Source organism: Sparus aurata, chromosome 9 (assembly GCF_900880675.1).
Source record: "Sparus aurata chromosome 9, fSpaAur1.1, whole genome shotgun sequence".
Lineage (NCBI taxonomy): Eukaryota > Metazoa > Chordata > Actinopteri > Spariformes > Sparidae > Sparus > Sparus aurata.
The window spans coordinates 36,904,869-36,921,458 of NC_044195.1; the positions used below are offsets into that span (position 1 = coordinate 36,904,869).

At 41.2% G+C, this 16,590-nt stretch overlaps 2 protein-coding genes across 4 annotated transcripts in view; one reads left to right on the top strand and one right to left on the bottom strand.

The window, feature by feature from the left end:
* Nucleotides 1–4,874, bottom strand: LOC115587962 (alpha-aspartyl dipeptidase). Of its 2 annotated transcripts, XM_030428146.1 has the most exons (9): nt 4,822–4,874; nt 4,440–4,694; nt 3,847–3,935; nt 3,607–3,681; nt 3,339–3,418; nt 2,839–3,012; nt 2,046–2,105; nt 1,597–1,679; nt 1–158 (listed from the first exon to the last, which is right to left on the bottom strand). In XM_030428146.1, exons 2-9 carry the CDS (start codon nt 4,532–4,534, stop codon nt 98–100), a joined length of 717 nt encoding a protein of 238 aa, XP_030284006.1. In that variant the 5' UTR covers nt 4,535–4,694; nt 4,822–4,874; the 3' UTR covers nt 1–97. The 2 variants fall into 2 exon arrangements, with proteins under 2 accessions (XP_030284006.1, XP_030284005.1); XM_030428145.1 differs by having other exon boundaries at nt 4,440–4,844.
* Nucleotides 4,875–5,605: 731 nt separating this feature from the next.
* Nucleotides 5,606–16,590, top strand: part of tgfbr2l (transforming growth factor beta receptor-like) — a 36,802-nt gene continuing 25,817 nt past the window's right edge. For both annotated transcript variants that reach the window (XM_030428143.1, XM_030428144.1), the window contains exon 1: nt 5,606–5,869. In XM_030428143.1, the coding sequence (XP_030284003.1) occupies nt 5,710–5,869 (160 nt within the window). In that variant the 5' untranslated portion in view covers nt 5,606–5,709. The remainder of the gene's footprint in view (nt 5,870–16,590) is intronic.

Below are 16,590 nucleotides of genomic sequence, written 5' to 3' on the forward strand. Positions count from 1 at the left end.
TAGAATACAGTTAAAAAGTTTATTCTGCTTTGACCAATCATCTGACTACACCTTCATGACAGGGAGAGAATGCCACTTCCTGCTTCCCTCTGATTGGTCACTGGGTCAGCAGGAAGCTGAGGTCACTTCCTGGGTCGTACTCCAATGAAGGCTTCCCCCTAAAACAGCAAAACAAGTACTGGTGTTACTGGTGTGCTCCCAGCTTGACTCTGTGTGTGTGTGTGTGTGTGTGTGTAAGTGAGTGTGTGTTTCAGGGATGGAAATTCACTTTTTGTCCACCTGCCACTGTGGCTGGTAAATTCTAAAATCTAAAACTGCCTTAGTTAAAGTCGTCAATGACCTCCTCACCTCTGCAGACTCCGGTGCCCTCAACATCCTGCTACTACTAGACCTCAGCGCAGCCTTTGATACTGTCAATCATTCCATCCTCCTCGAAAGGCTGCGCCAGCAGGGTGTTGAGGGCGCTGCTCTCGACTGGCTCGCCTCCCACCTCACTGACAGGCAACAGTTCGTCTCCCTCTCCGGCCACACATCCACCCTCTCTCCTGTTAAAACTGGACCCACCTCACTTACCATCGACAGCTCGATCATCTCTCTCTCCCCCCTGGCATGCAACCTTGGCGTTATCCTCGACCCCACCCTCTCCTTTGATCCCCATGTCAGCTCCACTGTCAAGACCTCCTACTTCCACCTCCGCCGCATTGCCAAAATCAGACACTGCCTCTCCCCCCCTGCTGCTGAATCCCTCATCCACGCCTTCATCCCCTTACGTCTTGACTACTGCAACTCCCTCCTCACTGGCATCATTCACTCTCATTCCCTCCATAGACTTCAAACGGTCCTAAACTCTGCTGCTCGCCTCCTCACTCACACCCGGTCCCGTGAACACATCACCCCCGTTCTCTACACTCTCCACTGGCTCCCTATCAAACAACGCATTGACTTCAAAATACTCCTCCTGACCTTCAAAGCTCTCCATCACCTGGCCCCATCCTACCTGTCTGACCTCCTTATCCCCCATCGCCCCTCCCGAGCCCTCCGATCCTCCTCCTCTCTCACTCTGACTATACCACCATCCAAACTCAAAACCTTCGGACACAGAGCCTTCTCCAGAACTGCACCCCGACTCTGGAACTCTCTCCCCAGCCCATCCGTGACTCTCCCTCACTTACCACATTTAAATCCCGCCCAAAAACCTACCTCTTCTCACAAGCCTACGATCTCCCCTACCCATAACCACCTTCACTCCTGCCCTCTCCCCCTGTCCCCCCCCCCCTACACTCTCCTTCCACTCTCCTCACTCATCAGCCCCCCCCCACCGCTCTTCAATCCACCCCCCCACCTCTTGACTACTGTTGTACCTGTTTTGTCTGTTTGTCTGTACCAGTGTAATCTACTTCCACGCCCCTCCATTGCTTTTGTTCCCCTGTCGTGCTTTGTCTTTTGTTATCTTTGTTTGCTATCTGTGTTCTTATCTCTGTAAGCGACTTTGGGTTCTTGAAAAGCACTATATAAATTAAATGAATTATTATTATTATTATTATTATTAAAATATCTCCCTGCAACTACAGGAGTTTACAGTAAGCCTAGTTGTACCTGGTGAACAGCCTGGCGCTGGTGGTTCCCAGCAGTGTAGCGGTGTTTCCCTCCACCAGCAGCATGGAGCCCTCCCTCAGACCCTGAAACATGAAGAACTAACGTAAGCTGATGTGAACGATGTCAACATTGTGTTTCTGTTCTGTAATGTTTTAACTTGATTTAAATTTAATGTGTTTGTAACTGATGAACTCAATAATGACCATCTATTTGTCATTCAAGGGGGCTAGTTAGCTCATCATGCTAATGATTAGATCTTTAATTAGAGCAGATGAAACAATTGTAAGGAAACATGTGATTGTCATCAGTGACACTTCCAACAGATGTTTCACAAAAAAGCATGGCTGAATGAGACGTGATGACTCACTGATGATGTCAGTGAATCTACATTATACTGGAAATCTATAAACACGTCAAACATGTTTGATGTAAATACAGACGAGTCTCACCAGAACACATGGAGTGTCCGGTTCCTCATGGTACTGAGTGATCCGCTGCTCTCTGGTCTCCTGGACAACAACCACAACAACAACATGTTTAAAATAAATAAAACGTTTAAAATGACTAAAATGATTAGTCCATTTATCAGTGAGGTGATCGATAGGACTGATTTCTGTCTGTAGCTTTGCTGACGTGATTTCATGTCTCTTTGTTTTAGATCACAACAATGTTGAGTGTGTGTGTGTGTGTGTGTGTGTGTGTGTGTGTGTGTGTGTGTGTGTGTGTGTGTCAGTTTGCTGACTCTGCGTTTGTTTCTATGAACTCAGCAGATTTTACAGCCTCACATGTTTCATTGCTTCCTCCTGCAGGAACATGAACATGGACCAACGCAACACACAACACACCGAAACTCACCGAAACACACATAGACACACATAAACACAACACACACATCTCAGATACATGAGGCTTTGTCATCACAGTGACTCAGCCTGTTGTCTCTTCTCCACTGTCCTTTATCACATCACCTGCTTATCATACCTGCAGAAATAGCTCAGGTCAGGGAGGGAGGTCACTGACATGACAGAGAATCAACCAATCAGAAGGAGCTCAATTAGCAGCTGGTGTGACGAGGTGACATCATCAAAGAGCCACCCGGATGTCCTCAGACACTGCAGTCTGTACGATCAGAAGCTGATTTTTTATCTGATGAGCTCATCGGTCGTTTTTATGTTTCATCTCCCTGTGACAAATAATTAAAGTAATCAGTTACTCCAGCGGTTGATTACTCTGTCGACTCACCCCCATGTGGCGGCTCTTTGGGTCTTGGTCCAGGTAGTGAGGGTTGATGTTGAAGGGCACGAGGCCGATGGCGGAGAAGGACGGAGGGTAGACGATGGGCATGTCGTTGGTGGTGTTTATGCTGACAGTTGCTACATTGGTGCCGGCACTCGAGCCCATATAGGGGACGCCGTCCTATGGAGGAGGGAGGACACAAGGCATTCAACAGCGTAGACCTCTTTATAAAACTGATCTTAGATCTGCTGATGAAGGTTCATCCAGGTCCTGGTACCTCTAAGTTCTGTATTGTAGTCAACTGGACTTGTTTCAGTTTGTTGACCATGTTGCTACTTTAACCACCACACCTGTGAACAATAACTCCTCACCTGAAACTGACCTCACCTGTCTTGTGTCTACCCCACACAGATGAGTCAGTCAGGAACCAAAGTGACATCACAGTGTGTGTGTGTGTGTGTGTGTGTGTGTGTGTGTGTGTGTGTGTGTGTGTGTGTGTGTGTCACCTCCAGCACTCTCCTCTTGATCTCTGTCACCAGCTCGTTGTCATACAGACTCTTCAACAGCCGGAAGGTGTTTCCTCCTCCTACAAGCACGCACGCACACACACACACACACACACACACACACACACACACACACACACACACACACAGCCTGGATTTGAACCCTTCACTCTTTCTTGGTGAAGTGACGAGTTGTTGGATGTGACGGATGTCTCATGTCATGTTTGTTGTTGTCAGTAACTGCTACTGTCTGTCTGTCTGTTCTCACCTATAAAAATGGCCTCAGCCTTCCTGACGGCGCTGACGGGGTCCAAAGCCTCATGGATCCCATTCAGCTCATAACCTGCGAAAGCCAATCACGTTACAGAAAAGCAGAGTGGCTGCTTCATCAGGAACCATTATATATACACACGTGTGTGTGTGTGTGTGTGTGTGTGTGTGTATATATATATATATGTATATGTATATATATATATGTGTGTGTACTGATCTACTACACTGGACGTACCCAGGGAGGTGAACTTGTCCCTGGCGGTCTTGGTGTAGGCGTCTCTGTCGTGGAGAGCGTACGGAACAAACAGAACCTTCTTCACATCTCTGAACACACACAGAACATGAACAGAGTGTCATTATCAGATTTTATGATATATAAACAACGTTATTATAATCAAAATTGTGAAATCCCCCTTATGATGAAACCTTTAAAGGGTTTCCTGATAACAGTTCATTAACACTATAACAACATGCGATGGAACTTAAAGGTCATATTTAACATACTCCTGCCTACTCTCTCCACACCAAACTCCACTGAATAATCTGGTTTTTTAGTGATCGTTTAGACCTTATTACAAGCCTGTTCAACCACGACTTTGCACATTTAACAAAAAGCTTTTATTTTAACCTGTTAATAATTAACTGCTGCTCTGTGCCGAACTTTACCGCCCGACTCTGACTCACAAATGATTGTCTAATGTGTTCATAGAGACATGTACATCTGATAATGAGTAAGGAAATGTTAAATTGCAGGAACTTTAAAAGGAGTTCGTCCATAAGAACTCGACCTGCACCTTCAAGTCTGCTAGAGGGCTGCAGTGAACTTACTTTCCGAAGAAGTGTGAGATGTTCTGCTGACAGTGGTCCAGATACCCGCCGCCGTGCAGCGTGGAGTTCGACACGAGCAGCAGCCTCCTCTTCATCTCTGAGCGCGCGTACACACACACACACACACACACACACACACCGAGCTGAGTCGAACCGAGCCGAGCCGAGCCGTAGGCAGCTGGGGAAACCTACAGAGGTTTCGCTGGTCAGAGTCCAGAGGTCGGGGTCCACAGTCCGGCTGCGACGGTCTATGATCTGTAATAAACAGCGATAATACACACATACACACACACACACACACACACACACACACACACACTGGTTCAGTCAGATGACGTAGCTCTTGTCTGTATTGTAATCCATAGGTAAGGTAATAGATTACTCTAACACTGAAGAAAACTTCAGACCACGTTTTCTGTGTCATCTGTCCCAAACTAAAACTTTATTTAAACTCCACTGAGCGGAACAACTCCAGCACATCCGGCCCAGTTGTTTCAGAATACAAGTGTAATGAGCGGATCTAACTGGAATGATACATTTTGACAGTCAGCGACCGGTGGCGTCATATACACACCTGTGTGTTACATGTCCAATCATTTTTGGACATAAAATTGTATTAATCAAAAGTAATTCACATCCAACAATGGCTGAAGTTCAGTGAAAGAAAAAAAGACGAAAAAATACCACAAGAGTAAAAAAATGTGTTCAGCCTATTAATAATATAACATTATTATTATTTAAAGTGACTCCTGTGTACCTGTGTTGGTTTTGTCGAGTGCGTTCAGTTTGTTTTTCAGTCACTTGAGAGCAGTGACACGATGAGACCACCAGGAGGCAGTACAGCGTCACACAGCGTCACACAGCAGGCACAGTGCGGATCAGCAGCGGAGGAGACGAACAAACCAGATCTGTACGATCTATACAGACAGCAATGTTTCAGCAGTAGAAACACGCACTGCGCGCGCGCGCGCGCGTGTGTGTGTGCGTATCACTGGTTTCATCATAATGAGACTAATGAGATAATAATCCTGTTAGTGTCCCAGTCTGTGAAACATCTGAGCTGTAAGAATGTATAAAATACAGGCTAACACGGTGTGTGTGTGTGTGTGTGTGTGTGTGTGTGTGTGTGTGTGTGTCTGACCTGTAACGCAGTATTAGTACTTTCTGGTTCTCATGTCATCAGATGCATCTCCACAGAACCAGCTGCGGTGGGCGGGGCTTAACCACATCTGGATGAAAAACATCTGGACTCCTGTCTGAGTGTTTCTACATGAGAGTCTGTCTGTCTGTCCGCTGGTACCGGACCGAGCACCGACCGACCGACGGACCGAGCACCGACGGACTGACCGAGCTGCCTCGTGTGTTCCCCCAGCTGATGATGGCCCAGTGCCGGGCGTTTTGGACCGGGATCTTCGTCCTGCTGACGGCCGGTGAGTGCTGCTGTCCTCCGGGCTTCTCTGTCTCCGTTCCTCGGAAGGACGGCTTGAGTCACACAGATTACATCCTTTGTCCAAGTAAAAATACCATTACATCAGAGTAAAAGTACTGCAGTACAAGTTAAAGTCCTTCTTCATAATCTCACGTAAAGAACGGACGTATTTACACTAGAAGTACTTCATGTATGTACAGTAAAAGTACTGTGATTAGTATTACTGACACGAGTTTGGGAGCAGCCAGTTACTTCTTTACTGTTTACTGTACTCTACATGTACTGTACTCTACATGTACTGTACTCTACATGTACTGTACTCTACATGTACTGTACTCTACATGTACTGTACTCTCTATGTACTGTACTCTACATGTACTGTACTCTCTATGTACTGTACTCTACATGTACTGTACTCTCTATGTACTGTACTCTCTATGTGCTGTACTCTATATGTACTGTACTCTCTATGTACTGTACTCTACATGTACTGTACTCTCTATGTACTGTACTCTACATGTACTGTACTCTCTATGTACTGTACTCTATATGTACTGTACTCTCTATGTACTGTACTCTACATGTACTGTACTCTCTATGTACTGTACTCTACATGTACTGTACTCTCTATGTACTGTACTCTACATGTACTGTACTCTACATGTACTGTACTCTCTATGTACTGTACTCTCTATGTACTGTACTCCCTATGTACTGTACTCTCTATGTACTGTACTCTACATGTACTGTACTCTACATGTACTGTACTCTCTATGTACTGTACTCTACATGTACTGTACTCTCTATGTACTGTACTCTCTATGTACTGTACTCTACATGTACTGTACTCTCTATGTACTGTACTCTACATGTACTGTACTCTCTATGTACTGTACTCTCTATGTACTGTACTCTCTATGTACTGTACTCCCTATGTACTGTACTCTCTATGTACTGTACTCTCTATGTACTGTACTCTACATGTACTGTACTCTACATGTACTGTACTCTCTATGTACTGTACTCTACATGTACTGTACTCTCTATGTACTGTACTCTCTATGTGCTGTACTCTCTATGTACTGTACTCTCTATGTACTGTACTCTACATGTACTGTACTCTCTATGTACTGTACTCTCTATGTACTGTACTCTACATGTACTGTACTCTCTATGTACTGTACTCTACATGTACTGTACTCTACATGTGCTGTACTCTCTATGTACTGTACTCTCTATGTACTGTACTCTACATGTACTGTACTCTACATGTACTGTACTCTCTATGTACTGTACTCTACATGTACTGTACTCTACATGTACTGTACTCTCTATGTACTGTACTCTACATGTACTGTACTCTCTATGTACTGTACTCTCTATGTGCTGTACTCTCTATGTACTGTACTCTCTATGTACTGTACTCTACATGTACTGTACTCTCTATGTGCTGTACTCTCTATGTACTGTACTCTCTATGTACTGTACTCTACATGTACTGTACTCTACATGTACTGTACTCTCTATGTACTGTACTCTCTATGTACTGTACTCTACATGTACTGTACTCTCTATGTGCTGTACTCTCTATGTACTGTACTCTACATGTACTGTACTCTACATGTACTGTACTCTCTATGTGCTGTACTCTCTATGTACTGTACTCTACATGTGCTGTACTCTACATGTACTGTACTCTCTATGTGCTGTACTCTCTATGTACTGTACTCTACATGTACTGTACTCTCTATGTACTGTACTCTACATGTACTGTACTCTCTATGTACTGTACTCTCTATGTACTGTACTCTCTATGTACTGTACTCTACATGTACTGTACTCTACATGTACTGTACTCTCTATGTACTGTACTCTACATGTACTGTACTCTCTATGTACTGTACTCTATATGTACTGTACTCTCTATGTACTGTACTCTACATGTACTGTACTCTCTATGTACTGTACTCTACATGTACTGTACTCTCTATGTACTGTACTCTACATGTACTGTACTCTACATGTACTGTACTCTCTATGTACTGTACTCCCTATGTACTGTACTCTCTATGTACTGTACTCTACATGTACTGTACTCTACATGTACTGTACTCTCTATGTGCTGTACTCTCTATGTGCTGTACTCTCTATGTACTGTACTCTACATGTACTGTACTCTCTATGTACTGTACTCCCTATGTACTGTACTCTCTATGTACTGTACTCTCTATGTACTGTACTCTACATGTACTGTACTCTCTATGTACTGTACTCTACATGTACTGTACTCTCTATGTACTGTACTCTCTATGTGCTGTACTCTCTATGTACTGTACTCTCTATGTACTGTACTCTACATGTACTGTACTCTCTATGTACTGTACTCCCTATGTACTGTACTCTCTATGTACTGTACTCTACATGTACTGTACTCTCTATGTACTGTACTCTCTATGTACTGTACTCTACATGTACTGTACTCTCTATGTACTGTACTCTCTATGTACTGTACTCTCTATGTGCTGTACTCTCTATGTACTGTACTCTCTATGTACTGTACTCTCTATGTGCTGTACTCTCTATGTACTGTACTCTCTATGTACTGTACTCTACATGTACTGTACTCTCTATGTACTGTACTCTACATGTACTGTACTCTCTATGTACTGTACTCCCTATGTACTGTACTCTCTATGTACTGTACTCTACATGTACTGTACTCTACATGTACTGTACTCTCTATGTACTGTACTCTACATGTACTGTACTCTCTATGTACTGTACTCTCTATGTGCTGTACTCTCTATGTACTGTACTCTCTATGTACTGTACTCTACATGTGCTGTACTCTCTATGTGCTGTACTCTACATGTACTGTACTCTCTATGTACTGTACTCTCTATGTACTGTACTCTACATGTACTGTACTCTCTATGTACTGTACTCTCTATGTGCTGTACTCTACATGTACTGTACTCTACATGTACTGTACTCTCTATGTACTGTACTCTACATGTACTGTACTCTCTATGTACTGTACTCTACATGTACTGTACTCTCTATGTACTGTACTCTCTATGTGCTGTACTCTACATGTGCTGTACTCTACATGTACTGTACTCTACATGTACTGTACTCTCTATGTACTGTACTCTCTATGTACTGTACTCTCTATGTACTGTACTCTACATGTGCTGTACTCTCTATGTGCTGTACTCTACATGTACTGTACTCTCTATGTACTGTACTCTACATGTACTGTACTCTACATGTACTGTACTCTCTATGTACTGTACTCTACATGTACTGTACTCTACATGTACTGTACTCTCTATGTGCTGTACTCTACATGTACTGTACTCTACATGTACTGTACTCTCTATGTACTGTACTCTACATGTACTGTACTCTCTATGTACTGTACTCTACATGTACTGTACTCTACATGTACTGTACTCTCTATGTGCTGTACTCTACATGGGCTGTACTCCGTATGTACTGTACTCTCTATGTACTGTACTCTACATGTACTGTACTCTACATGTACTGTACTCTACATGTACTGTACTCTCTATGTGCTGTACTCTACATGTACTGTACTCTACATGGGCTGTACTCCGTATGTACTGTACTCTCTATGTACTGTACTCTACATGTACTGTACTCTACATGTACTGTACTCTCTATGTACTGTACTCTCTATGTACTGTACTCTACATGTACTGTACTCTCTATGTACTGTACTCTACATGTACTGTACTCTACATGTACTGTACTCTCTATGTGCTGTACTCTCTATGTGCTGTACTCTCTATGTACTGTACTCTACATGTACTGTACTCTACATGTACTGTACTCTCTATGTGCTGTACTCTACATGTACTGTACTCTCTATGTGCTGTACTCTCTATGTGCTGTACTCTCTATGTACTGTACTCTACATGTACTGTACTCTACATGTACTGTACTCTCTATGTGCTGTACTCTACATGTACTGTACTCTACATGTACTGTACTCTCTATGTGCTGTACTCTACATGTACTGTACTCTACATGTACTGTACTCTACATGTGCTGTACTCTACATGTACTGTACTCTCTATGTACTGTACTCTCTATGTACTGTATAGTGTACTGTATGGTGTACTTGTACTGTATAGTGTACTGTATGGTGTACTTGCACTGTATAGTGTACTGTATGGTGTACTTGTACTGTATAGTGTACTGTATTGTGTACTTGCACTGTATAGTGTACTGTATGGTGTACTTGTACTGTATAGTGTACAGTATTGTGTACTTGTACTGTATAGTGTACAGTATTGTGTACTTGTACTGTATAGTGTACTGTATTGTGTACTTGTACTGTATAGTGTACTGTATGGTGTAGTTGTACTGTATAGTGTACTGTATGGTGTAGTTGTACTGTATAGTGTACTGTATGGTGTACTTGTACTGTATAGTGTACAGTATTGTGTACTTGCACTGTATAGTGTACTGTATGGTGTACTTGTACTGTATAGTGTACTGTATTGTGTACTTGTACTGTATAGTGTACTGTATGGTGTAGTTGTACTGTATAGTGTACTGTATGGTGTACTTGTACTGTATAGTGTACTGTATGGTGTACTTGTACTGTATAGTGTACTGTATTGTGTACTTGTACTGTATAGTGTACTGTATGGTGTACTTGTACTGTATAGTGTACTGTATGGTGTACTTGTACTGTATAGTGTACTGTATGGTGTAGTTGTACTGTATAGTGTACTGTATGGTGTACTTGTACTGTATAGTGTACAGTATTGTGTACTTGCACTGTATAGTGTACTGTATGGTGTACTTGTACTGTATAGTGTACTGTATGGTGTACTTGCACTGTATAGTGTACTGTATGGTGTACTTGTACTGTATAGTGTACTGTATGGTGTACTTGTACTGTATAGTGTACTGTATGGTGTACTTGTACTGTATAGTGTACTGTATTGTGTACTTGTACTGTATAGTGTACTGTATGGTGTACTTGTACTGTATAGTGTACAGTATGGTGTACTTGTACTGTATAGTGTACTGTATGGTGTACTTGTACTGTATAGTGTACTGTATGGTGTAGTTGTACTGTATAGTGTACTGTATGGTGTACTTGTACTGTATAGTGTACTGTATGGTGTAGTTGTACTGTATAGTGTACTGTATGGTGTACTTGTACTGTATAGTGTACAGTATTGTGTACTTGCACTGTATAGTGTACTGTATGGTGTAGTTGTACTGTATAGTGTACTGTATGGTGTACTTGTACTGTATAGTGTACTGTATGGTGTACTTGCACTGTATAGTGTACTGTATGGTGTAGTTGTACTGTATAGTGTACTGTATGGTGTACTTGTACTGTATAGTGTACTGTATGGTGTACTTGTACTGTATAGTGTACTGTATGGTGTAGTTGTACTGTATAGTGTACTGTATGGTGTACTTGCACTGTATAGTGTACTGTATGGTGTAGTTGTACTGTATAGTGTACTGTATGGTGTAGTTGTACTGTATAGTGTACTGTATGGTGTAGTTGTACTGTATAGTGTACTGTATGGTGTACTTGCACTGTATAGTGTACTGTATGGTGTACTTGTACTGTATAGTGTACTGTATGGTGTAGTTGTACTGTATAGTGTACTGTATTGTGTACTTGTACTGTATAGTGTACTGTATGGTGTACTTGTACTGTATAGTGTACTGTATGGTGTACTTGCACTGTATAGTGTACTGTATGGTGTAGTTGTACTGTATAGTGCACTGTATGGTGTACTTGCACTGTATAGTGTACTGTATGGTGTACTTGTACTGTATAGTGTACTGTATGGTGTACTTGTACTGTATAGTGTACTGTATGGTGTAGTTGCACTGTATAGTGTACTGTATGGTGTAGTTGTACTGTATAGTGTACTGTATGGTGTAGTTGTACTGTATAGTGTACTGTATTGTGTACTTGTACTGTATAGTGTACTGTATTGTGTACTTGCACTGTATAGTGTACTGTATTGTGTACTTGTACTGTATAGTGTACAGTATTGTGTACTTGCACTGTATAGTGTACTGTATTGTGTACTTGTACTGTATAGTGTACTGTATGGTGTACTTGCACTGTATAGTGTACTGTATGGTGTAGTTGTACTGTATAGTGTACTGTATGGTGTACTTGCACTGTATAGTGTACTGTATGGTGTACTTGTACTGTATAGTGTACTGTATGGTGTACTTGTACTGTATAGTGTACTGTATGGTGTACTTGCACTGTATAGTGTACTGTATGGTGTACTTGTACTGTATAGTGTACTGTATGGTGTACTTGTACTGTATAGTGTACTGTATGGTGTACTTGTACTGTATAGTGTACTGTATTGTGTACTTGCACTGTATAGTGTACTGTATGGTGTACTTGTACTGTATAGTGTACTGTATTGTGTACTTGCACTGTATAGTGTACTGTATGGTGTACTTGTACTGTATAGTGTACTGTATGGTGTACTTGTACTGTATAGTGTACTGTATGGTGTACTTGTACTGTATAGTGTACTGTATGGTGTACTTGTACTGTATAGTGTACTGTATGGTGTAGTTGTACTGTATAGTGTACTGTATGGTGTACTTGCACTGTATAGTGTACTGTATGGTGTACTTGTACTGTATAGTGTACTGTATGGTGTACTTGTACTGTATAGTGTACTGTATGGTGTAGTTGTACTGTATAGTGTACTGTATGGTGTACTTGTACTGTATAGTGTACTGTATGGTGTACTGTACTGTATAGTGTACTGTATGGTGTACTTGCACTGTATAGTGTACTGTATGGTGTACTTGTACTGTATAGTGTACTGTATGGTGTACTTGTACTGTATAGTGTACTGTATGGTGTAATTTGCGTACTGTATAGTGTACTGTATGGTGTACTTGTACTGTATAGTGTACTGTATGGTGTACTTGTACTGTATAGTGTACTGTATGGTGTAGTTGTACTGTATAGTGTACTGTATGGTGTACTTGCACTGTATAGTGTACTGTATGGTGTAGTTGTACTGTATAGTGTACTGTATGGTGTACTTGTACTGTATAGTGTACTGTATGGTGTAGTTGTACTGTATAGTGTACTGTATGGTGTACTTGCACTGTATAGTGTACTGTATGGTGTACTTGTACTGTATAGTGTACTGTATGGTGTAGTTGTACTGTATAGTGTACTGTATTGTGTACTTGTACTGTATAGTGTACTGTATGGTGTACTTGTACTGTATAGTGTACTGTATGGTGTACTTGCACTGTATAGTGTACTGTATGGTGTAGTTGTACTGTATAGTGTACTGTATGGTGTACTTGTACTGTATAGTGTACTGTATGGTGTAGTTGTACTGTATAGTGTACTGTATGGTGTACTTGTACTGTATAGTGTACTGTATGGTGTACTTGCACTGTATAGTGTACTGTATTGTGTACTTGCACTGTATAGTGTACTGTATGGTGTAGTTGCACTGTATAGTGTACTGTATGGTGTAGTTGTACTGTATAGTGTACTGTATGGTGTACTTGCACTGTATAGTGTACTGTATTGTGTACTTGCACTGTATAGTGTACTGTATGGTGTAGTTGCACTGTATAGTGTACTGTATGGTGTAGTTGTACTGTATAGTGTACTGTATGGTGTAGTTGTACTGTATAGTGTACTGTATTGTGTACTTGTACTGTATAGTGTACTGTATGGTGTACTTGTACTGTATAGTGTACTGTATGGTGTAGTTGTACTGTATAGTGTACTGTATGGTGTAGTTGTACTGTATAGTGTACTGTATGGTGTACTTGTACTGTATAGTGTACTGTATGGTGTACTTGCACTGTATAGTGTACTGTATTGTGTACTTGTACTGTATAGTGTACTGTATGGTGTAGTTGTACTGTATAGTGTACTGTATTGTGTACTTGTACTGTATAGTGTACTGTATGGTGTACTTGTACTGTATAGTGTACTGTATGGTGTAGTTGTACTGTATAGTGTACTGTATGGTGTACTTGCACTGTATAGTGTACTGTATGGTGTACTTGTACTGTATAGTGTACTGTATGGTGTAGTTGTACTGTATAGTGTACTGTATTGTGTACTTGTACTGTATAGTGTACTGTATGGTGTACTTGTACTGTATAGTGTACTGTTATGGTGTACTTGCACTGTATAGTGTACTGTATGGTGTAGTTGTACTGTATAGTGTACTGTATGGTGTAGTTGTACTGTATAGTGTACTGTATGGTGTAGTTGTACTGTATAGTGTACTGTATGGTGTACTTGTACTGTATAGTGTACTGTATGGTGTAGTTGTACTGTATAGTGTACTGTATGGTGTACTTGTACCTGTATAGTGTACTGTATGGTGTACTTGCACTGTATAGTGTACTGTATTGTTACTTGCAACTGTATAGTGTACTGTATGGTGTACTTGCACTGTATAGTGTACATGTATTGTGTACTTGCACTGTATAGTGTACTGTATGGTGGTACGTTGGTACTGTGTAAGTGTACGGTATGGTGTACTTGTACTGTATAGTGTAACTGTATGGTGTTACTTGCAGCACTGTATAGTGTAACTTGTAAGTGTGTAGCTTGCACTGTATAGTGGACTGTATGGTGTAGTTGTCACTGGTATAGTGTAACTGTATGGTGGTAATTGCCTGTATATGTACTGTATTAGTGTACTTGCACGGTATATGGACTGTAGGGTGTAGTTGCACTGTATAGTGTACTGTATGGTTAGTTACTGTAGTAGTGTACTGTTGGTGTAGTTGTACTTATGTACTGGTTGTGAAGTTGTCACTGTATAGTTACTGTTAATGGTGTAGTTGTCGTATAGTTACTGTATGTGTAGTGTTGTACGTATAGTGTACTTATGGTGTACTTGTTACTGTATAGTTGTACTGTATGGTGTACTTGCATCTGTATAGTGTACTGTATTGTGTACTTGTACTGTAGAGTGGTACTGTATGGTGTAGTTGTACTGTATAGTGTACTGTATTGTGTACTTGTACTGTTAAGTGTACTGTATGGGGTACTTGCACTGTATAGGTACTGTATGGGTGTAGTTTGTACTGTAAATAGGGGTACTCGGTATGGTGTAGTTGTACTGTATAGTGGTAGCTGTATTGGGTGGTACTTTGTACTGTATAGTGTACTGTATTGTGTACTTGTACTGTATAGTGTACTACTTGGTGAACAAAGGATCTCTTTCCTGTCAAAAACAGAAACAGATCCTGTGCAACAGTCACAAACTGAGGAGCAGTATACGGCTGCAGAGGTGGATCAGTGCTGTGTCCATGGATGTATAAAGACATATGGATACAGTGTCAGAGGTGGATATCTGATTATCCTGATGAAAGCAGCTCAGAGGTGCATGAAGCCAGAAAACCTAAATGACCCCACGTAGACGACCGTCAGCTCTCCCCGTGTGGACGAGCAGCAGCAGGTCTAACACAGAGCAGAGCGCCTCAACTGTACAGCGGCTGTATTCCTTCACACGAGTATAGTGCCAAAGCAAAAGGCTGTTTGATGGCAACATAAAGCACCAAAATGTTCAAAACATAGCACACACTGAAAGGGATATATATTTTATATATATATTTTAGGTGGGACTTCAGTTTTTAATCTGCCAACACTTTCTTTATTCGACTAACTCCTCTGTTTTCAGTTCAACAGTTAACGAGCTGATGAACATTAAGTGAACGATTCAGTGAACGAGTCTTTGTATGAGGACTAAAGTGATTCAGTACACTGAAACACAACAACATGCTCAATGCTCAATGTTCAGTAAGAGCTGCTGTTCATGGAGCTTCTGCTGAGACGCTGGAGTCAAACCTGAACCTGCAGAACTGAAAACACTTGATGCAGCTGATGTTTGTTCACATCATCTGCCTTCTGAAGGACATAAACAAAAACAAGCTAACAGATACTAACAGGCTAACAGTCCATCAACATGCTACAGGTGAACATCTGATTATTGTGCAGTTATGTTGAGTAACAAGCTGCTCTGAGTGAATCAAAGATATTGTCAATACTAGCATGTTAGCATGCAGTGTTGGGGAAGCTACTTTGCAAGCGTAGCTTGTAAAACTACATGTAGTTCAGCCTGGCAGCAGTTGTAAAACTACTGCTAAAAAAAGTAGCTTTAGCAACTTCTTATACTCATTATACTCATTTAACTCAGCGTTAAATAAATCAACATATGGTGTATATGAAACAAAAAAATTCACATGCCAGCAGAAATAAGCCTCTAAACTTAAGTTTTATTTTTTAAAGAACGAAAGCTGACATTTTTGATCAACATCACAGGAACTTCAGAGGCTCTAACACGCAGAATCGCTTGTTGACACGACATATGAGCATTCTCTCAAAGTTTTTATCAGACAGCCGGTTCCGTTTGGCACTAAAAACATCTTTACCAACACTAAAAAGCTGCTCACATGCTGCACAGGCTGGATAAGCATTTGAGTGCTGCAAGGGCAAGCCAATCTGAGGCAGCATTGGCTTAGCATGTCATGACATGTTTCATGCTTTTTTTCAAAGAAAAATGAAATAAAATGTATATTTTATAGGTCTTTTTTTAATAAAACATTTTTTCATGTTATTGGCCAAAATTATAGTTTGTACATTGAGTAGTTAAACTATAGAAATGACCCAAAAAGTAGTTGAAATACTTG

Coding starts and splice junctions, on each gene's coding strand:
- LOC115587962 (XM_030428146.1), bottom strand. CDS start 4,534: ATGAAGAGGAGGCTGCTGCTCGTGTCGAACTCCACGCTGCACGGCGGC. Junction 3,682..3,846: donor GGACAAGTTCACCTCCCTGG/GTACGTCCAGTG, acceptor TGGCTTTCGCAG/GTTATGAGCTGAATGGGATC. Junction 159..1,596: donor AGCGCCAGGCTGTTCACCAG/GTACAACTAGGC, acceptor TTGCTGTTTTAG/GGGGAAGCCTTCATTGGAGT.